The sequence below is a fragment of the Hyperolius riggenbachi genome, chromosome 11 (genome assembly GCF_040937935.1).
Source record: "Hyperolius riggenbachi isolate aHypRig1 chromosome 11, aHypRig1.pri, whole genome shotgun sequence".
Classification (NCBI taxonomy): Eukaryota; Metazoa; Chordata; class Amphibia; order Anura; family Hyperoliidae; genus Hyperolius; species Hyperolius riggenbachi.
The window spans coordinates 98,101,663-98,128,713 of record NC_090656.1 but is presented as its reverse complement, the minus strand read 5'-3'; the positions used below and the strand labels follow the sequence as shown (position 1 = coordinate 98,128,713).

The 27,051-nt window shown below is 45.9% G+C and overlaps 1 protein-coding gene across 2 annotated transcripts in view; it reads right to left on the bottom strand.

The window, feature by feature from the left end:
• LIN7C (lin-7 homolog C, crumbs cell polarity complex component) overlaps positions 1-24,572 on the bottom strand; it is a 54,015-nt gene extending 29,443 nt beyond the window's left edge. The window contains exons 1-3 of one of the 2 annotated variants that reach the window (XM_068261025.1): positions 24,465-24,517; positions 10,913-11,098; positions 4,169-4,287 (exon numbers count right to left, since the gene is read on the bottom strand). In XM_068261025.1, the coding sequence (XP_068117126.1) occupies positions 4,169-4,287; positions 10,913-10,934 (141 nt within the window). In that variant the 5' untranslated portion in view covers positions 10,935-11,098; positions 24,465-24,517. Of the gene's footprint in view, positions 1-4,168; positions 4,288-10,912; positions 11,099-24,464 lie in introns of both variants that reach the window. The other variant, XM_068261024.1, reaches the window with a different exon arrangement.
• Positions 24,573-27,051: the final 2,479 nt, after the last annotated feature.

Below are 27,051 nucleotides of genomic sequence, written 5' to 3'. Positions count from 1 at the left end.
CGTTTAGCCGCGCGATAGCGGCGTTTTAGCAGGGGCACACATGCCCCTGCTAACTATAAGCTCTGAAGCGAGATTTATTCTCACTTCAGAGTCTCTTTAAAAGGTAACAAAGGTTGGCGAGTGACAGATGTGTTCTAGGAGGGCATTCCAGAGGAGGGGTGAAGCACATGCAAAATCTTGTAAACGTGAATGTGAGGAGGTGATTCTAGAGGACAGCAGAAGATCATGTGCCGATAGGTTTGTATCTGGAAATTAGTGAGGATATGTACCAGGAAGATAAATTGTGGAGAGCTTTGTAGGTTAGGGTTAGGAGTTTGAACTGGATCCTCTGGTTAATTGTCAGCCAGTGAAGAGCTTGACAAAGAGGGGCAGCAGAGGAAGATCGAGAAGAAAGATGAATGAGACGAGCAGCTGAGTTCAGTACCGACTGGAGCGGGGCCAGTCTGTTAGAAGGTAGTCCACAAAGTATATAAAGCAGAAAACCGAGAACTCAATATAGTGTAGTATGTATTGGAAAAGAGGAGTAATATTAAAACGTAAGTAGTATGCTTACAAACCTGGGTTACCACTAAGGCAACCACTGTATAGGCAGCCCTGTCCCCACTCAGGACTAAGATGTCGCTCTCTGTGGATAGAAGAAGGAAAGGGTGTAACACCCCTCCACCAGGGGTGTAAATCTTGATTTGTAGAAGAGTACAGAGGTGCCAACAGGATAAAATTCGCTAAAATCGTTTAAAAAGTTAGAGAGGCGGTGATGGACCAACCAACGCAAAACAGACACAATGCTGTCAATTGAGGTAGACAAAATGTATTCACATATTCCTAGAAACAAATGGCAACGCGTTTCACGGGCAAAGCCCCGCTTCCTCAAGCAATAAACAACAGGAGTATCACACAGCTAGGGGTCGAATACGAGCTTGGCACCTCTGTCTCAGGGCTTTGCCCGTGAAACGCGTTGCCATTTGTTTCTAGGAGTATGAATACATTTTGTCTACCTCAATTGACAGCATCGTGTCTGTTTTGGGTTGGTTGGTCCAGCACCGCCTCACTAACTTTAAAGATTTTAGCGAATTTTATCCTGTTGGCGCCTCTGTACTCTTTTACTAGTCCACAAAGTAGTATGTTGCAGTAGTCCAGACGAGAAATTATAAGAGCATGTATTAACATTTTCGTTGTGTCTTGAGTGAGAAAAGGACGGATGCGAGATATATTTTTGAGTTGGAGATGGTAGGAGCTGGTTATGAAGTGAACATGAGGAATAAAAGAGAGAGATGAGTCAATATTACCCCCAAGCACCGAGCTTTGGGAACTGAAGTTATGGGAGTGTTAACATTTATTGTTACTTCAGGCAGAGAAGTGGACAGAGACGGAGGAAAAATTATTAATTCCGTTTTACTCATATTAAGTTTTAGGAAGCGAGAGGACATAGCAGACAAGCAGTCAGGAACACGTTTGAGGAGGGAGTTAAGGTCTGGGGCAGCGAGGTACAGTTGTGTATCATCTGCATACAGGTAGTATTGAAACCCGAATGAGTTGATTAAAGGGGAACTGAAGTAAGAGGTATACGGAGGCTGACATATTTATTTATTTCCTTTTAATCAATACCAGTTGACTGGCAGCCCTGCTGGTCTATTTCTCTGCAGTAGTATCTGAATAACACCAGAAGCAGTCTTGTCAGATCTGACTTTAAAGTCTGAAACACCTGATCTGCTGCATGCTTGTTCAGGGGCTATGGCTAAAAGTATTAGAGGCAGAGGATCAGCAGGGCTGCCAAGCAACTGGTATTACTTAAAAGGAAATAAACATGGCAGCCTCCATATACCTCTCTTTTCAGTTCCCCTTTAAGTCACCAAGACCATGCATGTAGGTGGAAAAGAGGAGGGGACCAAGGACAGAGCCTTGAGGAACCGCGACAGACAAAGTATGAGGAGAAGAGATCTGATCTGAGTAGGAGACTGTGAAGGACCTTCCAGAGAGGTAGGAAGATGACCATGTGAGAGCAAGGTCCTTTATTCCTACATTTGAAAGTATTTGTAAGAGTAAGGTGTGGTCGACAGTATCAAATGCTGATGACAGGTCAAGAAGGATGAGAATGGAAAATTGACCTTTGAATTTGGTTGCAAGAAGGTCATTGGCCACTCATTAAACCAAATATCAGTACTGGCTTATAGGGAAAAAGCCTGGCATTGAGAATTCCCTTTTCTGGTATGCCAGCAGGTGCTTATTTTTAAGTAGAACTTTTGAGCACTTTAGCACACACAGAGTATGAAATAGCAGTGAGGCGTACCTAAGTGAAAACAATGAATGCTACAGGCTAGTATTCGAAAATGTAATGTGCCACATCAACACAAGGACAAGTCTCTGCCACGCATAAGCCCCTTCCGCGCACGTCCCCCCCACACACATTCACACACTTTACACCCAAAATTTGTGTGTCAAAAATTTGGCTTATCTGCAGTGATATAAGGTATATAAAATGCAGGTAATGCAAGTATAAATCATTGAAGATATCTTAAGCACAATTAAGTATACATACAGACACTTTAATAAGAGGGTTATGTCATCAGATATAATGCAATTGTTAAAAATTATCACTTCATCTTTGCATGGATTTCCACCTGCTGCGGGAATGTAAATTTAAAATCTTCTTGTGTTGGTGATGTGGTAAACAAGTTTTATTTTACAGCAAAAAAGAAACTCAATTTAGGGAATAGAGAAGGAGGAGTGATGCTAAATGTGGACCTGAACTCTTGCACAGGACAGAAAGAAAACAAAGAAATGCACCCTGTATGCATTTAGAGAGTTTAGCCTGTTTAATTCCCCCTAGTTTGTGTCAAATCCCAAATTGTAATTTGATCTCTCCCCGTGTCACATGACTGCCATGGCAGATAAGCTCATTTGAAAGCACAGGCTGTTAACAATATGTCTGCTTCCATGAATCAGGAAGTAGAAACAGTGCAGATTTATTTTAGGATTTGTATCAGCTGTAACAAAGAACGTTTTTTTTTTATTATGCTGTTGTGTATTTTTTAGAGCAAAGAGGACGTTCTGAGTTCAGGACCACTTTAAGGACCACGGCAATTTCTAATGATCGGTGCTGCGTGGGCTCTACAGCCCGCAGCAGCGATCAGGATTTAGCCAGGGCGATCAGACTTCCACCCTTTTTTCCCCACTAAGGGGATGTCCTGCTGGGGGGGGTCTGATCGCCGCCGGCTTGCTGCGTTTTGCGGGGGATCTTCAAAGCCCCCCTCCGCAGCGTTTTATGCGCTCCCTCCCTACCTCTGTCTCCATGTATTGCGCAGGACGGATATCCGTCCTGCGCATTGTAGGATAGGCTTCAGCCTATCATATGCCGGCGATCCCCGGCCAATCAGAGGCCGGGGATCGCCGATCTGCCTTACGGCGCTGCTGCGCAGCAGCGCCATATGATGTAAACAGCGGGAATTTCTTCCCCGCGTGTTTACATTACGTGTGCGAGCTGCGATCGGCGTCTCGCACAGTTCACGGAGGCACCCTTTGTGAACCGGCATGGAAAGGTTTCCATGCTATACCACTAACGACCAGGTGCCACCTATCGGCGTTAGCTGGTCGTTAAGTGGTTAAAAAAAACCCTCATTTTTTGTGAAAAAATAATCCCTCAGGAGGCAGGTGAGGGAACTGCGGACTGGACAAGAAGTGCTTAGGAGGCATGTGCCTCTGCAGGTGATGACAATATATCTGGTATCATTTGGTACTAAAGCTTAGCTAACAGCACATTGAGAAGTAAAAGATAATTATTAATACTATATTACAAAATTTGCTTATGCAGCACTGATAAGTGAGATTTTTCAACATTTTAGCTATTGTTTAAAGTGAAGCTACTGTATCTTTATTGCAACACAAAAAAGCAATAACCCACTACTAGAGATGATAAATGAGATGCAAAGTTGATGAAAATTTAGTTGCAATATGCCTATAACATAAAATTGGGCCAAACATTACATCCGATTGTGACTGCTCTGATTCCAATCTGCAACACAATTGGCACCTAGTCAGAAAACTCCGCATCTCATTGACTTCCCATTTCTGAACCTTGCCAATCTTACCAGCAGGTGGAGCTGCAGACAAATGTGATCTGGTAATTTGTAATATTTCATTTGCTTTAGCAGTGGTGCCTTGTGCTTCTCACCTCTCTCACAGCGTTGCAGAAATCGCTCTGTAGGACTCTCTGCAGCGCGTGCAGCTTGTGTGGGGGAACCTCGCCACTTCTCTGCAGCTTCTCCAGCAGCTCAATAGCCCTTGAGATATCTAAGGAAACAAAAGCAAAGTATTGTTACATTGATCTTTTGGATTAATCAATAAAATGCAAATAACACAGAGCTGATGCAATTTTTTATGCTGATTTTGTATTGTAAAATGCTGCTCAGCGTAGTACATCTGTGGCACTATCACTAAAGATAACATAATCTGCTGTTGTCTATATGGGCAGTTTCATGAGGTTTACATTAATGGCTGAATAAATAGTCACGCAGCGAGAGTTACAGATTGCTCAGCAAGCTCATAGTGACCTAGAACTCCTAGGAAAATGGAAGGGGCAAATAAAAGACCAAAAGCCCTCCTACTAGAATGCTATGCAAAACAGAAATTTGCAGTGGAAGCTGTGATCACTCTGGATCACTATCAGCAATGGGGTGCCAGAATGTACACATATACAGAAGTCCAGGTTGCATAGGTTTAGATTCTGCAAAACTAGCTTCAGCTATGCGTCTCTCATTTGTTACCTTACTTTTTATGAAGCACCGTTTTTGGAGACAGTTTTAGTATATCTCCTACTGTCATTCAACCTATGCTAACCAATGGGCAGCTGCAGGTGGTGCATCCACCGCTTCTCAGTTGCTCCCCTGTGCACTTGCAAGTGCTCGGCATAAGCAGTAGAAGGCATCCACCCCATACATGCAAAACATATGGTAGTTCCCATATGCTATGTAACCGCACTGCGTGACAAATTCTGATGTGCATGTTACATTATATTGCAAGCAGAAGGAGCTCACTGTCTGGCAGACTGGAGGTTGAGAGGCGCAGAAGCAGCAGCCCATGTGAAATAGAACCAAAGGTTCAGAAACACATACTTACCTAAGAAGAGGGAAGCCTCTGGATTCTATAGCGGCATCCTCTGATCCTCCGCCACCCGGGACCCTCCAACTTTCGGGGCCGCACTCCTCTTCTGGCATGAGCACGGTCGCTTGAGCAGGAGCACAAAGCAACTTAAGTGCAAGTAGCTGCGGCTTACTGCGGAGGTGCCCCCATACTCGAGCAGTACAGCTGCATTCCTGCTTGAAGAGCAGCGAGGTCCAAATCAGATTACCAACAAGTCCTTGTTGATAATCTTTGGAGGGTCCGTGAGTGGCAATGGGGGACCAGAGGATGCCTCTAGAGTTCCCCAACCCTATCCTCAAGGCCCACCAACAGTACATGTTTTGCAGAAAACCACACAATCACAGTAGGGGTAATTAGTGTTGCAGCAGAGCTGATTAACTACCTCTATGGTTTCATACACAACATGCAGTGTTGGTTGGGCCTTGAGGATAGGGTTGGGGAACACTGCTCTATAGGATCCAGAGGCTTCCCTCTTCTTAGGCAAGTATGTGATTTTGTACAGGAGCTTCGGCTTGGGTACAGTTTAACGACGCCCCCCTACCGATGTCTAACCTTAACCGTTACCTGAAACCTACCTAAACCTCCTTCCTGTTGCCAAACCTTAAAGGGACACTTAAAGAGAACCCAAGCTGGGATTTTATTATACCAGTGGGGCACAGAGGCTGGTTGTGCACACTAACACCAGCCTCTGTTGCCCCATGCTGTGCCTCCAAGACTCCCCTGTGCGCCGCTATACCCCCACAGTGCTGGCGGCATGCAGCGTGTCGCCAGCACAATGTTTACCTAAGCGCTGTCTGTCAGCGCCGCTCCCCCGCCCTCTCCGCATCGGCGCTACCCGCCACGTCACTTCCCTCCAATCAGCGGGAGGGAAGGGACACGGGCAGGGAGCGCCGATGCGGAGGAGGCGGGGGAGCGGCGCTGACAGACAGCGCTTAGGTAAACATTGTGCTGGCGACACGCTGCGTGTCGCCAGCACTGCGGGGCTTATAGCGGCGCACAGGGGGGTCTTGGAGGCACAGCATGGGGCAACAGAGGCTGGTGTTACTGTGCACAACCAGCCTCTGTGCCCCACTGGTATAATAAAATCCCACCTCGGGTTCTCTTTAAGCCAAATGAAAAAAAGGAATTTTACTCAACTGGGGCTTCTACAAGCCACCGGAAGCTGTCCGGTGCCCACGTATACTCGCTCCAATGCTCCTGGCCCCGCCGGCAGCCACTTCCGGGTTTCCGCGAGTTCCTGGCCGTAATAGCGCCCTCTATGCTGTTATAGCATATATCATATAACAGCATATAGGGCGCTAGAACGGCCAGGAACGTGAAGAATCACTCACGTTTCTCGTTCCCGGCCTGTCGCCGAAACCGGAAGTGGCTGCCGGCGGGGCCAGGAGCATCGGAGAGAGTCTACGTAGGCACCAGACAGCTTCAGGGGGCTGGTAGAAGCCCCAGGTGAGTAAAACTCATTTTTTTAAAATTTGGCTTAAGTGACCCTTTAACCCTCTAATGCGAACATAATATTAACCTCCTTCCCCACCATCCCTCCTTCTTGTCATCTAACCTTGACAGATACACACTTCTTATTGTTCACTTTGGTTTCAGCAAATGTACTCAGTTCACCATAACTCTGGCAATAACCTTCTCAGGTGACTGCTGCCATAATGTAACTTTGCTATGTCCATTTCAGGTCATATGTTCTATTTATATAAATGTTGTGAGGACACATTTGTGGCTTTTTGCCAAGGAGCTTTTTCTGTCCATGAAGGGAAGCGGAGATGAATAGGAACTACAATACCAGTCAGCTGTGTTAAAGCTCTTGCAGCTGATAACTTTTGAAGGACAGAAACATTTTACAATTTCTGTACCACTGTTATTCCAGTAGAATTGTTCACAAATGTGTAAACGATCCAATAAGTACTCACCCCACACCTTTGTGTTAAACACATTTCTGCAGTTCTACATGTGCAAAGGAAACAAAACGACAAACGTCCATTTCAATTAATGAGGAGCAAAAAAATCTAGTCAGAACTAAACCTAGCTAAAACTAGCTGCCGGTTGAGCAGATGACAGCACCTAGATTCAACTGGCTGAGGCCTGGAACCAACTTCAAGTGGCAAATCGCTATCACTAGCGTTTTTAATTAGCAATTGTAAGCAATTTAATGAGCATTTTCTCTCGATTTTGGTAGAGATTTTAAAAAGTGTAAGCTGTTTGTCAGCGAATGTGATTGCGATTTGAATTCTGATTGGTTGTTTCAAATTTTTTTTTTTTTTTTTTTTATATAGTTTGCAGTAATTTAAAATGTCACACAAATCGTTATGTGTGTCGATTCATGAGCAATTTGCCAGCGCTTTAATACTTTACATTGAAGCGCTGATGCTCACAAAATGCTGCATTTCCTGCAATTGCGATTTTGCTCATCGCAATCACTACTGTGGAATTTGTTACATTTATTTACATTGGCAGAGCAATTAGGGAAATCGCTGGCGATTTAAAGTGATCCCTAAATGCTCAAAAAAGCACTCTTGTGGGTTCCAGCTCTCAAATTGTTTTGCTGCCTAGGTCACTAGACATTTGTGTACTGGAATCTTCCTAGCTTAACCCAAGTTGATCCTCTGCCTCAAATACTTTAAGCCATAGACCCTGAACAAGCATGCAGATCAGTTGTCTTAGACCAATCTGACAAGATTTGCTACATACTTGTTTCAGGTGTGTGATTTAGACCCCACTGTCTAGAAAGATCAGCAGGACTGCACAGCAAATGGTATTGTTGAAAAGGAAATAAATATAGCATCTTTCATAGGTTTCACACCTTGGGTTCATTTTAAATAATACCTGACCCAATGCAAAGTTACCAAGGTAAGTACAGAGGTATGTTCATGCTAGATATATATACACATCTGTGCATTGTCAATTCTTCTCCTGTTTCCCCATCCTCATTATCGCTCCTTCAAAAATTATAATTTTGGCTAAAGTTAGATTTTCAAGCAGGAAGAAGGTGGTTTGCCATGATGTTCCCTCATGTCGCCCTCCCATACCCACTTATTCCCCACCCCCTTAAAATGAGTGAATGGGCTGGGTGGAGAAGGGAATGGGAGGGTGATAAGAGGGAACATTGTAAAATGTCTGACTCTTCTTGTCTGAAACTTTGACTTTCAAATTTTCAGCTGAAGAGGCAGTCAGGTCATGTGTGCTTTAATCTCCCGGGTGGTATTCCAGAGTTTGGCTTGGGGTTGATTAACGGTGTCAAAAGCAGTAACCCCGAGACACACTCGGATAAAGCAGCAGGCACAGCCATATGCAGTGTGCAGCAGAGGGGTGGATGAGTCACCTACCCAGGATCCGGCCGCACGCCCAGTATTCATACTCTCCTCCCACCATGGACACTGAGTGCCTAGGAGAGGATGAAGACAGGCTGCCTGTGCCTTCTGAGTCCTGGAGAGTTGTACAACCCTCAGCTGCCCACTTTGCATGGGGATGCCTTGCCCTCTCTGGCTACGTTTACTTGAGGGGGCGGACACTGTCTGGCTACCAATACATGGGGGGGAAATCACAATCTAGCTACCTACGCTTCCCATCCAATCTGACGGAGCTTGAGAGGTGCTGCAAAGAGGAAAAGATGAAACTGGCCAAGGATAGGTGTGCCAAGCGTGTGGCATCAAAAATATTTGAGACTGTATTTGCTGCCAAAGGTGCATTGACAGAGTCAACAGAGGCTGTGAATACTTATGTACATGTGATGTCTCAATTTTTTTTTATTTTTAATAAAATAATTTGTCAAAACCTCATTGTGTGTAGAATTCTGAGGAAAAAATGAATTTAATTGATTTCGGAATTAAAAGGAGTTATCAGCCAAAAAGGTCAAAATGAGTTTTAAGCACCTGGGGCTTTCTCCAGCCCCTTGCAGCCGACTGTCCCACGTTGACCGCTTCGCTCTGCGCCGCCGTCCCGGTCTCAGAACACGGTGCGGAGGCCGACCCCAAGGTCCACACTGCGACAACCGCCGCTGTCAATAAAGCCCACGTTGTACGCGGCTTACTGCGCAGGTGCAGAGCTACTGCGCAGTGAGCCACGTACAACGTGGGCTTTATTGACAGCGGCGGTTAGTGCAGGCGCAGTGCGGATGACCTCGGGGTCGGCCTCTGCACCGTGTTCTGAGACCGGGACGGCGGCGCAGAGCGAAGCGGTCAACGTAGGACAGTCGGCTGTAAGGGGCTGGAGAAAGCCCCAGGTGAGTAAAACTCATTTTGTCCATTTTGGAAGATAACTCCTTTAAGCTGTAGCATAACAAAATGTGATGCTCTGTGAATACTTTCCGGATGCACTGTATATTTTGCTTTAACCAAGGCCCTGCACATGCCTTCTATATTAAACTACGCACTCCCATTCATGAAACTGAAGTTGTACTCCTATTTTACCAGAACAAACATGTAACAGCATACATAAATCCAGCACAAACTGTTTATCTAGTCTGTTGGGGACATAGATAAGAAGGCATATGATGACTATTGCTTGTCCTTAGACAGGATGATATACTTTATGGTAGTGTACACATCTCACACATCCCCAGCAGTCGAGGATAAAGCATTCTGCTTAGCAGCATACTCTGTGTTTGATTCCTGCAGTTTGTTCCTGTGCTGACAATATCCTTCAGTCAGGAAATGGCCAGGCATATATTTGTGTATTTATTCCAGGTCACAATGCACACAATGTACTCATTAATGAAATGTCACAGATCATATATTTGCTTTGTTAAACTTTGTTATTAAAACCAACAAAATATCAGCAATTCAAAGTGATAATATGGCAACAAGGTGTCTAAAGATATTCTGCCATGTCACCTCCATCACCCTAAGGGCTGGTTCACACTAGGGGGGATTGCAATGTGCTTGCCGATCGGCAATGCTACTGCAGTGCCAACCTATAAGAGTGTTTCCACAGCAGCATTGCCATTTAAGATCGCAGTCTTGGTGCATGTAGCGTTTTTCGGAGCAATTCAGCCAAAAGAGAACCCCAGCTTACTTAAGGAAACTACTTGCACATTGGTGCCCCGTGTGCTATATGCTGGTAGTCACATAGGATACGACTGTGGAAGTGAGGTGGACACAGGCCCTGTCACATATAATATTTGGGATGGTCAGCGGCTGGGAGTTTCCTCTGCGCTGCACTTGCAATATTGCAGGCCATTAGTGCCGTTCACCCAATCGACCACGTTGGTCCAAGATATTCCAGCATGTGCGATCGATACATTTCACCATTTTTGGCATGGTATAAGCTGAATAATCAATCTGGTTTGCTTGTTGCGGAACCGATTTTCATCCTATTTGATACTAACTATCGAATCAGATGGTCGAATGGCAGCCAAGTTGCTAGATGGCCACCTTTAATACTTTTATCTGAATCCAAATCTCTCTGAGATGAAACTCAGTGGTGTAACTACCGCATTTGAGGCCGCTGGGGGAGGGGAGCCTTGATGATCACTGCATGGGCAACTTCCGTAAGCTCCGGGAAGGCCCATGCTGTTAAAATAAAACAAGTTTGGCTGGCTAGGCACGTATAGGCAAACCACCCTGTTCTCTGCTGCTGCCGCCGGTGAATGGGAAACACAGCAGGTTGGCAAGGTGGATGCCTGTTGGATGCTGTGAAGTAGGCGGAGCCAATGAGACGAGAAGCTTCAGGAATGAGAGAGACTTGCCGTCTGTGCGTGGGCTCCCTGCCCCCTCCCTCTCACCACCTGTAGCTCTCCTTAAGTGTAACAGAGCTGAGAATTTTTTATACATACCTGGGGCTTCCTCAAGCCCCATGCGCACGGATCAATCCCACCCCACCGTCCTCAGTCTTCTCCTTCAGTACTGGGTCCCGTAACTTCAGCTAGTCGCAGCCAGTCTGCGCAAAAGATGTGCGCCCTCTACGTATCTCTCCAGCAGGCGCAATTATCAATTTTTAATTACTCAATCGCAATTCCAAGCTAAAAGAGGAATAAGAAAATGTAGTTAACACTAGTAGTGCACTGGTCAACCAATTATGCAGTGAAGAATCTAAGCACATGGAACTTTGAAGGGTTGAAGAACAAAGTATAGCAGGACAGTAGAGCAGCCTAGTGGCTGGTGCACCAAAATGGTGCTTCTATGCAGCCTGCTGCATCTTAACAATGAAAAGGTGCAACAATGTCAAAGGTAGTTTCAGATGCAAACATCACTATCATTGTGTAAATGAGAAGACCTGTAACTCTGGTGCCCAAGGTTTATCATTGCATGTAAGACATGATAGTTTGGCAACCACAAGGTGCCAGAAAGATCTTGCGTTATCCTAATGAATGCTGAGACAGATTATTTAGCTGAGCAGTGGGTTAGATGAATGTCTTTCCATTCAATGCTACGTTGACACACCTTTGGTCAAAGTTTCTCGACTTAAAATGGATCAATAAGACTTAGTTTCAGAAGACGTGTCATGGTTTCTATAGACTGCAAGGTTTGTAGAATAGTCTGCAGATGTTAAGCCAGCCATAGGCTCTCATGGTAGCCTACCACCCGCAGATTAATGCAGGGCTCACACTTGCCCTCTTTCCCATGTAATAAAGTAGGCACTCGCACAAACACCCAATGCAGTTTCAAAGTGAGCCATTCACACTATCCACAGAGCTTCAGCTTGCTATAGGCATGTATGCTGAAATCAACAAATTCAGATATTGCTCGATTAGCGGCAGGTCAGGAGCCCATTGCTAGCCGTGTTCAATTTAGGGACGTCCGATGCAGTAACTGAGCTTACTCTCACCTGTCTGCCAGTGCTTTCTTCTCTCCATTGCTGGGCGCTCCTCCCTGTCTCTTCTTTTTCCAGGGCACCTGTGTCAGGTGACAAACAGAGGCCTCTAGTGGCCATGTTGTTAGGTTCGTGCCACAGTGGCTCTAGTGTTTGGCCTCTAGTATTTAGTCATGGGACACAAGCGCCCCAGAGAAGAGACAGGCAGGAGTGCCCAGCGATGAAGAGAAGACTCGAGCCGGTGCACAGGTGAGTAAGCTCCGCTGCCTACAATCTGTACAGGAGGGGAGGGACGTAGATGGGGATACCTAGCAGGCAGTGCTCTCAGGTTTTTCAATCAATTTCATGATGAAATCTACTGAAAAGCTGTGTACAGTGTGTGGAGCAGTTCAATCAGATAGATCCCTCTATGATCACATATCGATCTAAGCGGGATCTTTCTGTTGGCCACATCGGCCAGTGTACGGCCACTTTAAGTGTGGACTCTACCTAAAGCATCACAGCTACTGCCGCTTTACACTTCAACTGCAAATAGTTTTTCTTTTATGAATGTGTTATTCCAGTTACAGGAAAGGTTTACAATCCCAGTTTAAAGTGTGCAGCATCTGGCCAGGAACAAATAAACGTAAGCTTCGTTTCTACCTGTATGATGATCAGCAATCATCTGCTCAGGAACAAACACAGACATTTCTAATACCCGGCACATTTTACCATGCTCTATACAGTGCATCACTATGACGTTATAAGGCAATTTACAGGTAGACATAATTGGGCAGATATCTCAGTGACATCAAGCATCCAGCCATCTGGTGTGCTCAAATAAGTCGAATGTCACAAAGATCAGCCATTTTTTGTTTTGGACATTTTACATCCAGCGTAACTGATAAAGACCCATACAAGTTAAAACACGATTGCTGTTGCTTGGGAAGACTATGTTGATTTTTCTAGGTGAAACTATTAGGAACAATACAAATTCACAAAATATGCGCTTTAGGAATGACACTGCACTCCGTGGTTCGCGTTTTAAAATATGTCAATGTGCAAACATAAAATCGAAAAGATAATAAAATAAAAACGCGCTCATATGTCTCCAGGACACAAAGGGTTACAGTCTCACAGTTCTGTAGTTCATAAATCTCAACAGGGCTCCACTTGCAGGAGTAGTAAACTGTTCATCCAACTCTGTGCCAGGACAATCACATCCACATGCAATAAAAGAGAAGACAATACATAGCGTAAACCTGCAATTACTAGTTGTTCTAGGACAGAACCCACCACCACCAGAGTAATCAAGGTGTGTGGATGCCAGAGACCACCTCAGACCAGCACCAGTGTCAGGACCCCCTCTCTGTGTACGCGGTGAGTGCGGACACAGAGAGGGGTCCTGGCACTGGTGCTGGTCTGAGGTGGTCTCTGGCATCCACACACCATGATAACTCTGGTGGTGGTGGGTTCTGTCCTAGAGCAACTAGTAATTGCAGGTTTACGCTATGTATTGGCCTCAATTTACGGAGCATTATCAAACGTTTATCAAACACTTTGTCAAACGTTTGATAATTAACCTCATGGGTAAAATCTCATTTTAAATTCACTAAGGTGTTATATATTTATCGAATGTTTTACCGATAAAACGTTCAACAAATATATAACACCTTAGTGAATTTAAAATGAGATTTTACCCATGAGGTAAATTATCAAACGTTTGATAAAGTGTTTGATAAACGTTTGATAATGCTACGTGAATTGAGGCAACTGTCTTCTCTTTGATTGCATGTGGATGTGATTGTCCTGGCACAGAGTTGGATGAACAGTTTACTACTCCTGCAAGTGGAGCCCTGTGGAAACTATTAGGAACAACCACTTCAGATAGAGACTGTTTTGCTGTGAACCAAAAAGGGGTGTTTGTGAATGGGAGGCATCAAATAGAACTTGGAAGATAGGGGTCTGGAATACTTGTAGTTCTTCCAAAGTAAAAAAAAAACAAAAAAAACCAGGAGAGAACTGTGAACCTCTACTACTATGGTGTAGTAGTAAATTAAAAATTGCCATGCTAAATACAAAGAGGTGTGACACTGGGGGGAGGGGGGGTTGCTAGGGAATGTATGAAATGATTAAAAAATGTTTAAAGTGCAAGGAAAAAAAACCCCAAGACAAGGACTAATAAAACAGACCAATATAATGTATTCAAAACACTGGACAATGCATTTCATTGGCATCCATCCACTTCCTCAGGTCAATAAAACAGAGTCTCAAGGAAAATGTTGACAGTCTTACCTTGAGATGCTGTTTTACTGACCTGAGAAAACGGGTGGATGCCTGTGAAATGTGTTGTCCAGTGTTTTGCATAAATTACATCAGTCCTCATCTTGGGGTGAGTTTTTTCTTGCCTTTTAATAATTTTATACATCCTTTAGGGCAGCTCCCCAAAGAACCTCGTCCAGTTCCCAATAGAACTAATTAATGATGGTCATTAAAGAGAGTCTGAAGCGAGAATAAATCTAGCTTCAGACCTCATAGTTAGCAGGGGCATGTGTGCCCCTGCTAAAACGCCGATATCCTGCGGCTTAACGGGGGTCCCTTCACCCCCAAATCCCCTCGGTGCAGCGGGGGAGCGCTTCATGGTTGGGGCAGGGCTAACCGCCGCAGCTCTGCCCCACGCGCGTCTCTCAGCCGCGTATCTCCGCCTCTCCCCCGCCCCTCTCAGTCTTCCTTCACTGAGAGGGGCGGGGGAGAGGCGGCAATGCGCGTCTGATAGACGCGACTGGAGGCAGGGCTGCAGCAGTTAGCCCTGCCTCTAGGAAGAAGATGATTTACAACCAACTTGCGACCAAGTCTTGCGGGGGTGGGTTTGGGGGTGAAGGGACCCCCGTTTAGCCGCGGGATAGCGGCGTTTTAGCAGGGGCACACATGCCCCTGCTAACTATGAGCTCTGAAGCGAGATTTATTCTCACTTCAGAGTCTCTTTAAAGAGACTCCGTAACAAAAATTGCATCCTGTTTTTTATCATTCTACAAGTTCCAAAAGCTATTCTAATGTGTTCTGGCTTACTGTAGCACTTTCTACTATGACAGTCTCTGTAATAAATCAATGTATCTTTCCCCTGTCAGACTTGTCGGCCTGTGTCTGGAAGGCTGCCAAGTTCTTCAGTGTTGTGGTTCTGGTATGAACTCCAGTGTTCTCCCCAGGCTCTTTTTAGCCGGGTGCTCCACCCGGCTAATTTTGATGAGCACCCGGCTGTCATCGGCTCGCCTCCTCCTATGCTGTAAGCAGAGTTACGCTCAGAAGCACGTGCCCTGCATTCTCTCATACTGCCCCACCTGGCTACTTTTTCATGCCACCCAGCTGGAAAAAAAATCTGGGGAGAACAACTCCCCGGGATCGGTTGAAAAGGGCGCCCGAGCTGCCTGTATGAAAAGGGCGCCGCCATAGACATCAATGTTATTTCTGGAAATATGGGTTACAAGGTGTAGAAAAGGGCGCCCGAGTTTTGATATAGGCTACAAGTGGGCTCCCCTTTGTAGCCCATATTTTTTCGGCTACAAGGTTTTCGGCTACAAGCGGGCTCCCCTTTGTAGCCCATATTTTTTTCGGCTACAGTAAGGTGCCCTTCTGTAGCCCATATTATTGACTTTTTTTTCTAGCCCAAGTTTTTATATGGGCTACAAGTGCTGGAAGCCAAATTATTTCATTCCCACACTATCCATGGCGGCCTGGAGGGGGAATAGTAATTAACAAATCCCGGAGTATTTTTGTAGCCGAAGTTTTTATATGGGCTACACCAGCCGCCTTGTTTTTTTTGTAGCCGAAGTTTTTATATGGGCTACACCAAGCGTCTTTTTTGTAGCCGAAGTTTATATGGGCTACACCAGGCGCCTTTTTTGTAGCCGAAGTTGGTATATATATATATATATATATATGGGCTCCACCAGGCGCCCTTTTTTACCGGCGCCCTTTTCATGTAGACCCGAACTCCCCCTTCCAGGCCCCTCTCTGCACACTGCCTGTGTATTATTTAGGATTAGAGCAGCTTCTCTCTTCTCCCTTATCTTTTACAAGCTGGATAAATCATCCTCTGAGCTGGCTGGGCTTTCACATACTGAGGAATTACAGACAAGGGCAAAGCTGTTTGCAGGAAGAAACGAGCAGCCTGAAACTTCAGTGCATGAGAACAGGGGGAAAGAAACACACAAATGATCTCTTGAGATTGAAAAGGAAGGCTGTATACAGCCTGCTTGTGTATGGATGTATTTTCTATGTGTGGACATACTGTACATCAACCTACTTCCTGTATTGGTGGCCATTTTGTTTGTTTATAAACAAACTTTTTAAAACGGTTTTTAACCACTTTTAATGCGGCGAGGAGCAGCGAAATTGTGTCAGAGGGTAATAGGAGATGTCCCCTAACGCACTGATATGTTTACTTTTGTGCGATTTTAACAATACAGATTCTCTTTAAGTGACAAAGGCGCTACAGTCACAGAGGCGCTACATGTGCACTTGGCGAATTTGTTTGTCCCTCACTTTATTGCCTGATGAAGCGGGCTGTGCCTGCAAAACGCGCTGCATCCTTTAGGGTACCTATAATAAATCTGTATAAATTCAGAAAGTCTTTCATGTCTGCTTTCCGGAGGTAAGTCCACCACTTCCTCCCAGCAACTTTTTAAAGTTTTTATCAATTTTTATCCTGCTGGCGCCTCTGTTCTCTTATTACGATACGGTGTCCACCACGGGTGGGGGGGGGGGGGGGGGGCGAGCTACCCCCTTCTTTCCGATCTACAGAAAGCGACATCTTATTCCTGAGTGAGGACAGGTCTAATCACCTCACCTGCATATACAGTGGTTGCCTAAGTGGTCACCCATGTTTGTGAGTATCTACATCTCACGCTTTATTTTCCACTTGTTTTAATACATACTACACTATATTGGGCTCGGTTTCTCCATTTTTATTAAGTGACAAGGCCTGACCTATTGCTAGATTTTCACCCAAGACAATATATATAATGATATGACCAGCATTTGAGTCTGCACAAACGATGCTCGGGCATTATTTCGGCAAATTAGTGTTTAACTTGTGTGGCTGCTGAAGAGGCACACATAGCATTATAAACTATTTATACACCAAGTAGTGCCACAATTTAGCATACACTTACCCAACTTTCAATAGTTTTTCTTTTCTCTATCCAGGAAGCTGTCGGCACTGAAAAGGGCAGCTTGTGTGGGTAAATGAGCACAGAATACTTCATCTTTGCTCACATCTAATACTGGCGTGATTGTAGACACAAAAAAATGCTTGCTGCGTGTGTACAGGCTAGAATAGCTGTACAGCTCCCACATAGTATCTGTTCATTTAGCAGCCATCTGCTGCACTAAGAAAATAATCTACAAAGCTCCAAAATCTTTTTTTTTTTTTTTTTTATCCTTGAAGGCTAATGAAATTAACTCTAAAAGAACATAGCTAACAGGTCAGGCTTATTTACAGTCACAAAACCTGAAATAAATGCCCACAACACGCAACAAATAAAAAAGAAAGTTTTATGATTGAGGATATCCATAATCAGGCTGTGTTCCCACTTGTTGGCAGACCACGCATGGCCAGCGGGAGCGGACAGTGTAATGCTGCTCCGATGGTCCGCCCATAGTCTACATCTTATAGCAGATTGCACATGAGTGCGATCCACTTGCAATGGATCCTGTGTGATCGGCTCCTATTTATAAAATAGGAGCCGTTCGCACGATGAGTGGAGAACAGACAAAAAAAAAAAAAAAATATGAGAGAGAGAGAGAGAGAGAGAGAGAGAGAGAGAGAGAGAGAGAGAGAGAGAGAGAGAGAGAGAGAGAGAGAGAGAGAGAGAGAGAGAGAGAGAGAGAGAGAGAGAGAGAGAGAGAGAGAGAGAGAGTTAATTGGGAGCTTTCTCCTTAATTTGTCAGAGTGGGGCAACGAAATATTTTGAATTAAAAAAATGTTTGGTTTGGGTCCGCTTTAACTGCTCTGCGATAGGGCTGAAAGGTTTGGCGGTTTTAAATTGAGACCGCAGTTCCAGTTAAGACGATGTGGCGATCATCAGTAGCCGCGGTTTTCCCCTGCGCCTGCTGTGCTGGTCCGTGCGGCTCCGCCTACCACCTTGCCGTCATAAGGAAGAAATCCAATGAATGGGAGAAGCTGGCTGCTGGGCTGCTCTGTACACTACAGCTCTGCCTACCGTCACCGTCATCCCTACTATTGGTGAAGCTGTGTGCTGCTCTGGATCCGCCCCCCGCATGAGAGTCCACAGGCTTCAAGTCTGCCGCACATTGTCATTGTTTACTGCCCCAGCCAACATCACAGAAGGCTCTGCCACCGCTGAGGGAAAGGACATACACTTTGAAGAATGGGCAATCTAAGGTGAACATGTGGATCCTGAAGGGCGAGGAGAGCCTGCTGAATGCCCCACATACGAATGCTGGCTACTGTAACTGTAGCTCTGCAGAGTTCGTGATTGAGCCTGTCACAGGGTGTAACGGTGAAGGTGTAGTGAGCACTGGTCCACTAGGCTGTAATGCTTACAGCAGGGGTACCTATTAGGTAGATCGCGATCTACCGATCGTTCCCAAGGACTTCAAGGTAGATTCCGACCCCACTACATTTTCCATTCTCTATACAGTGGTTTGCAAAAGTATTCGGCCCCCTTGAAGTTTTCCACATTTTGTCATATTACTTCCACAACCATGAATCAATTTAATTGGAATTCCACATGAAAGACCAATACAAAGTGGTGTACACGTGAGAAGTGGAACGAAAATAATACATGATTCCAAACATTTTTTTACAAATAAATAACGCAAAGTGGGGTGTGCGTAATTATTCAGCCCCTTTGGTCTGAGTGCAGTCAGTTGCCCATAGACATTGCCTGATAAGTGCTAATGACTAAATAGAGCGCACCTGTGTGTAATCTAATGTCAATACAAATACAGCTGCTCTGTGATGGCCTCAGAGGTTGTCTAAGAGAATATTGGGAGCAACAAAACCATGAAGTCCAAAGAACACACCAGACAGGTCAGGGATAAAGTTATTGAGAAATTTAAAGCAGGCTTAGGCTACAAAAAGAATTCCAAAGCCTTGAACATCCCACGGAGCACTGTTCAAGCGATCATTCAGAAATGGAAGGAGTATGGTACAACTGTAAACCTATCAAGACAAGGCCGTCCACCTAAACTCACAGGCCGAACAAGGAGAGCGCTGATCAGAAATGCAGTCAAGAGGCCCATGGTGACTCTGGACAAGCTGCAGAGATCTACAGCTCAGGTGGGGGAATCTGTCCATAGGACAACTATTAGTCGTGCACTATACAAAGTTGGACTTTCTGGAAGAGTGGCAAGAAAAAATCCATTGTTTACAGAAAAGCATAAGAAGTCCCGTTTGCAGTTTGCCACAAGCCATGTGGTGGAGACAGCAAACATGTGAAAGAAGGTGCTCTGGTCAGATTAGACCAAAATGGAACTTTTTGGCCAAAATGCAAAACGCTATGTGTGGCGGAAAACTAACACTGCACATCACTCTGAACACACCATCCCCACTGTCAAATATGGTGGCGGCAGCATCATGCTCTGGGGGTGCTTCTCTTCAGCAGGGACAGGGAAGCTGGTCAGAGTTGATGGGAAGATGGATGGAGCCAAATATGGGCAATCTTGGAAGAAAATCTCTTGGAGTCTGCAAAAGACTTGAGACTGGGGCGGAGGTTCACCTTCCAGCAGGACAACGACCCTAAACATACAGCCAGGGCAACAATGAAATGGTTTAACCCTCCTGGCGGTTTGCTAAAAAAAAAAAAAAAAAAAAATAAAAATCGCCAGGGGGCAGCAAATCTTTTTTTTTAAATTTTTTTTTTTTTCATGTAGCGAGACAAAGTCTCGCTACATGATAGCCGCTGCTCAGCGGCATCCCCCCAGCCCCTCCGATCGCCGCCGGCGATCGGTGATCAGGAGATCCCGTTCAAAGAACGGGATCTCCTGGAGGGCTTCCCCCGTCGCCATGGCGACGGGGCGGGATGACGTCATCGACGTCGTGACGTCAAAGGGGATTCCTATCCACCCCATAGAGCTGCCTGGCACTGATTGGCCAGGCAGCGCACAGGGTCTGGGGGGGGGGGCGGCAGCGGCGCGACGGATAGCGGCGGCGATCGGGCACTGCACGCAGCTAGCAAAGTGCTAGCTGCGTGCAGCAAAAAAAAAAAATTATGCAAATCGGCCCAGCGGGGCCTGAGCGGTGCCTTCCGGCGGCATTGCCCGAGCTCAGCTCGGGCTTACCGCCAGGAAGGTTAAAACATAACATATTCATGTGTTAGAATGGCCCAGTCAAAGTCCAGATCTAAATCCAATCGAGAATATGTGGCAAGATCTGAAAACTGCTGTTCACAAATGCTATTCATCTAATCTGACTGAGCTGGAGCTGTTTTGCAAAGAAGAATGGGCAAGGATTTCAGTCTCTAGATGTGCAAAGCTGGTAGAGACATACCCTAAAAGACTGGCAGCTGTAATTGCAGCAAAAGGTGGTTCTACAAAGTATTGACTCAGGGGGCTGAATAATTATGCACACCCCACTTTGCAGTTTTTTTTTTATTTTAGATATTTGGAATCATGTATGATTTTTGTTCCACTTCTCATGCGTACACCACTTTGTATTGGTCTTTCACGTGGAATCCCAATAAAATTGATTCATGTGTGTGGCAGTAATATGACAAAATGTGGAAAACCACTGTATATAAGTGTGCTCCTAAAAATTGTACATCGGTACAATTTTGCCTTGCTAACTTTTTAAAGTAGCTCACAAGCCAAAAAAGTGTGGGCATCTCTGGCTTAAAGGCTTGAAGAGACTCAGAGATGAGTCATACTGACGTTTATTTTTATTTTTTTTACTTACCTGGGGTTTCCCCCAGCCTCATAAGCATGGATGTGTCCCTCGTCATCCTACCGTAGTCCTCCGTTCAGCCACAGTCAACCCCTGGTTCACGGCTCAGTCAGGCTCAGTCTGACTGAGTGACGTCAGCCAGGGCCTGCTGCACTTGCGCAGAAGGTCCGCACATGCGCAGAAGGTCCGCACATGCGCAGAAGGCGCCCCCCCCCCCCCCCCCCGCTGATTTCACGGAGCCGATTACCGGAGAAGATTGCGGCCTAACAGAGGCGCTAAGGAGGACGGCGAGGGACACATCCATGCTTATGGGGCTGGAGGAAGCCCCAGGTAAGTAAGTAAAAAAAAACAACAACAGTATGACTCATCTCTGAGGGCCATATCCTATTCAAGGTGATAAGTAGCTTGCAGATGCGAGCTACTTATCACCTTGCCATCGCGCGAGGATTACTGGCAAATCCTATTGCCCATATCCTTCGCGCGATGGCCGATCGTTAGGGAGCATTACTCAGGCGAAAGCCTGAGCGATGCTCCCTTTTACCGAGCGATGGGGAGTGAGGTTTACGCTGTGGTGCTGTCCATCAGCACCACGGCCTCACTCCCCACACATGCGCACTCGCCCGCCGCCATCTTCCGCCGCTGCATCTGGGGGTCTCCTTTATTAAGGAGACCCCCAGAGCTCCCCGTCGGGTCGCCGCACAGTTTAGAAGCCCCCGCGCAGCTCTGCACCGGCACCCCTGCTGGCATACATACCGCCGCAGATCACCCGCCGCAAAATCCGTCGTGTAATTACAGTGTATCTAACACTGTAATTACTGTCCGCATAGAAGGAGCCCGGGCAAAGCATCTTTGAATCTGCAGCCTGGGCTCCCCATTGGTCCGCTGTCTGAGCCATTTTATTGGTTTAGACAGCGGACCAATGGGGAGCCCAGGCTGCAGATTCAAAGATGCTTTGCCCGGGCTCCTTCTATGCGGACAGTAATTACAGTGTTAGATACACTGTAATTACGCGACGGATTTTGCGGCGAGAGGCGGCGGGTGATCTGCGGCGGTATGTATGCCAGCAGGGGTGCCGGTGCAGAGCTGCGCGGGGGCTTCTAAACTGTGCAGCGACCCGACGGGGAGCTCTGGGGGTCTCCTTATTAAAGGAGACCCCCAGATGCAGCGGCGACGACGTGCGTTAGCTAGTTTAGACCTGCTTTTTGCAGGTCTAAGCTAACGCTCATGTCTGCCGGGAAGCATCGCTTCCCGGAGACATGATAAGGGTAATTGGATTCGGTGTTAAGAACTCACTGGGCGATTATATCGCCCAAGCGAGTTCTTTTCCGCCTGGGGGGGGGGTCTAAAGTTTTATTAGATTAGGCGATGCCCCCATCGCCTAAGTTAAGAACTCGCCAGTGCTTAGCGCTGGCGAGTTCAGCAATAGAATATGGCCCTGAGTCTCTTTAAGGCTGGACTTACTTAAAATCGCAAACAGAATGCATTTTTTTTGCTTGCATTTTTCAATGTGTTTGCATTTTCTTGTGATTGGCTACAGTACCAGAAAACTTTTGGTAAAAAACAATTATAGTATTTCACCACAAAAATAAAATGAATGTTACGATATAAAACTGCTTTGTTACATTATGGCTGGGGAAGCTGAACTTCATAGAGTCCACTATGAATTTTTTATGGCAGGCGAGATTACTTGAGGACAGTGCATGAGAACATCTGTCACTGGATTGAAGCGCAAGTGAAAGTAGACCTTGCAACAGGATGATGACCCTAAATATTCCTGTAAATTCTCTAACAAATAGCTGAAAATGGCATAGTCAAGACATAGTCTAGATATAAACCTCTTCCAGATGCTATGGGCGATTTAAAACCCCCTGTACATACAGTAATCCTTTACATCTGCATTGAGAAGCAAGAAAATGTTTCTATTATTAGAGACTGGTACAGGTATATGATGTGTCCACTCGAGGTTATTCTGCCAAAGGTTACAATACCAGATATCACAGTTAATTGGGAACAGAACTTATGTTTCCGCAGAGGGAAATGACCGGTCTTCTTTTTTTCCTTGATAAAGGACTGTAGATATATATATATATATATATATAATATATAAATATATATATATATATATATATATATATATATATATATATATATATATATATATATATATATATATATATATATATATATATATATATATATATATATCTACAGTCCTTAAACAGCGCATATATAGGGGAGCAGCAAGGGGGCAACTCAGAGAGATACATGGTTTGCATAATTCAGGCTACATATAGGAGGCACATGGCGTAAACAGTGCAGGTTACCTATAAGAGGGGGTAAACAGTGCAGGTTACCTATAAGAGGCACAAGGGTTAGACAGTGCAGGTTACCTATAAGAGGGGGGGGGGGGTACACAGTGCAGGTTGCAAATAGGAGGGGGGTACACAGTGCAGGTTGCAAATAGGAGAGGGGTACACAGTGCAGGTTGCAAATAGAAGAAAGGTACACAGTGCAGGTTGCAAATAGAAGAAAGGTACACAGTGCAGGTTGCAAATAGGAGAGAGGTACACAGTGCAGGTTGCAAATAGGAGAGAGGTACACAGTGCAGGTTGCAAATAGGAGAGAGGTACACAGTGCAGGTTGCAAATAGGAGAGGGGTACACAGTGCAGGTTGCAAATAGGAGAGGGGTACACAGTGCAGGTTGAAAATAGGAGAGGGGTACACAGTGCAGGTTACATACAGGAGGCACACGGGGTACATAGAGCAGGTTACATTTAGGGGGCACAGAAGATACACAGTGCAGGTTACCTACGGGAGGGGGCGCACAGTGCAGGTTACCTACGGGAGGGGGCGCACAGTGCAGGTTACCTACGGGAGGGGGCGCACAGTGCAGGTTACCTACGGGAGGGGGCGCACAGTGCAGGTTACCTACGGGAGGGGGCGCACAGTGCAGGTTACCTACGGGAGGGGGCGCACAGTGCAGGTTACCTACGGGAGGGGGCGCACAGTGCAGGTTACCTACGGGAGGGGGTGCACAGTGCAGGTTACACATAGGAGGGGTGCACAGTGCAGGTTACATACAGGAGGGGGTGCACAGTGCAGGTTACATACAGGAGGGGGTGCACAGTGCAGGTTACATACAGGAGAGGGTGCACAGTGCAGGTTACATACAGGAGAGGGTGCACAGTGCAGGTTACATACAGGAGAGGGTGCACAGTGCAGGTTACATACAGGAGAGGGTGCACAGTGCAGGTTACATACAGGAGAGGGTGCACAGTGCAGGTTACATACAGGAGAGGGTGCACAGTGCAGGTTACATACAGGAGGGGGTGCACAGTGCAGGTTACATACAGGAGGGGGTGCACAGTGCAGGTTACATACAGGAGGGGGTGCACAGTGCAGGTTACGTACAGGAGGGGGTGCACTGTGCAGGTTACACATAGGAGGGGGTACACAGTGCAGGTTACATATAGGAGGGGATACACAGTGCGGTTACATATAGGATGGGGATACACAGTGCAGATTACATACAGGGGGGAGGAGGGGGTGAACAATGCAGGCTATATATATATATATAGCAGGCACGGGCTGCAGGCAGTGACATTGCACAGCAGGACAAGCAGCGCACGATGACAGGTGGTGACAGGTAACACGGAATGGAGACAGCAGCGCACAGTGATGACAGCTCACCTCTCTCCAGCCGCACAGGTTCCCCGGACACCGCCATCTTGTCTCTATGCTCAGCCGGAAGTTGGGGAGAGGAGAGGAGGTGACGCGCTGTTCGGTGTGCTCTGCTATGTGATCCGTCACCCGGCTGTAGTCTCAGCTGAGCTGTGTGCTGCAGGGGAGCCGAGGCTGAGCTATTGGAAGAACTTTGTGTCTCTCTCAGTTCACCAGTTTGCTGGAGAGCCCCCTATCTGTTATTATCATTATGCATTGCTTATGCATGGAGGCAGCAGCTTTTCATGTACTTATCTGACGTGGCTGCAGCGAGCTGCTTCTGTTTTACCTTCTTGCCAAAATTCTTTCTTGGGAATTGTAACTTTAACTATCCCTTTACCTGGTGTCTAACCTTAACCCCTTCCTTGCCTGCATGTAACATTTTTTCCCCTGTGTGGTGTCTATACATCTAGCTATGTATGGGCAGATCATCTAAGAGACAGATTTCTCTCTGATCAGAGATCTGTTGGCTGCCCATACACTACAGGACGATTCCTGATCAAATTCAGAATAAAAACTCTCAGGAATCAACCTTTTGACACTGCTGTCTCCCAAATATTAATGTCCCTCCCCGGTTCAGGCTCTGTAATAATTCATACCTCCCAACTTTTTGAGATAAGAAAGAGGGACACTTAAGCTACACCTCTGATCATCACCACGCCCCTAGTCATGCATACCATAAAGATTTCCGGTACTTATCCGTTAGCCGGGCGCATCCGGCAGGTGGCGCTAATTACTATTCCCCCTCCAGGCCGTCATGGATAGTAGGGAAAGATGTAACTGGTGGAGTTTTGTCGCCACCTGCCGGATGCGCCCGGCTAACGGATAAGTACCAGATTTCCTAAGAAAAATGTGTTGTTTTACAATTCAAACCATACTGCTCCTTTCTATCCTGGTTCATTTTCCATTCTATTAACATTAGAGATGGCTCAAACTTCCGATTTTCGGTTCGCGAACTTTCGCGGAAGGTTCGGTTCACGTGAACTTTCGCGAACCGCAATAGACTTCAATAGGAAAGCGAACTTAAAAATTTAGAAACATTTCTGCTGACTTGAAAAATGATAGAAAAGATGTTTCAAGGTGACTAATACCTGGAGGAAGACATGGTTGAGTGAAATACACATCAAAAGTCCCAGGAAAAATTCTGGATTTGACACATAGCAGTGTTTTAAGGTCAGAAATCTCATTGAATGTTCAATTGCAGGCCTACACTACTTTACAACTTTAGGAAGTGTATTTTCCTCCTCCCTCCTTTCCTCCTCCCCTCCTCTACTCCTCCCCTCCTCTACTCCTCCGACAGGGAGGAGGGTTGTTATGATCACTTCTGCAGCATGTACTGCTGGCTGCAGTTTTAGTGTAGACAAGCAGTTTTTGATTTCTTTGCGCGCATTTGTTCGCATAGTTTTGCGTGCGCTCACACTGAGTGTTGATTCCATCTGCAGTCGCTCTGAAGTTAATGACAGGTTAAGATGCTTTTGTGAAAGCAAACATTGTCTTTTGCAATGGAGCTGCAGTCCCTTTCAGGCAGGCTGCATATCATTGTCTGCCCTTTCCTGCTGTCAGCCTGTGATTGATTATCATTCACCTGTGTGGGAATCTGCATGTCTGCTCCCATTGGATGACCTCAGTATAAAGGACTGCTTCCTGCAGGGCTCCATGGGCTATCATAGTTCCAGAAAGCCTGTCTTGCTGCTACTCTGGCCCCAGACCGTGTTCATAGTTCTAACGTTAATTTATGTGGACTGCACTGATCTCCTGCGTAGGAATCAGTGAGTCTTTCTAGTCCTGATCCTGTTTATCAGTATTTGTTACTTTGCTGGTCTTGCATCATATATTGGTTCATCGCCGGAATATACGCATACTAGCACGTTTGTTACTTTCCTTGTATTCGTATTACGTTAATACATCAGTGTCGCTGATATATACGTACTCGAACTGTTTATATCCTGTGTTCAGTCAGTCAGTTTCCAGCACGTTTCGGTAGGTTGCGCTTAGCGTGATCACCCGTGCTTAGTTAGTTCAGTCCTGTTCCTGTTGCCTTGCGTGGATTGCGCTCACTTCTGCGTAGAAGTAGCGAATCCTTCCTAGTCCTGTTCCTTGTATTGCTCCAGTTCCTAGCTAGTGTTCCTTGCTTATGTTATATATCGGTTCATCGCCGATATATACATATGTTAGTCAGTCGTTTGTAGTTTCATTGATAGCTATAATTATAATACGCTAGGAATATCATATCCATTATATATTAAGTACTGTTTGTGGTTTGCTCGGATCCACGCCTGCTCTGTGCGCCACATTTCCTACGGGAGTCAGTCCTCTCCTCCACTACAACTGGGGATATCCTGGTTCCTTGTGCTTGCGTGTGTGTCTCCTTCACGTCAGGTTATGCATGTCGTGCCGACTGTGGAGAATATACCACCGAGCGTAACATTATGATAGCCCCATTACAAATCCCCATTGTGGAGTAGACCTCCAGCAATTATGACACTGTTTATTATGATTCCTGTTCCTTTAAGAAATTTGAAAAACTCTGAAACAGCAGATGAGTTCCTTTCTGTAT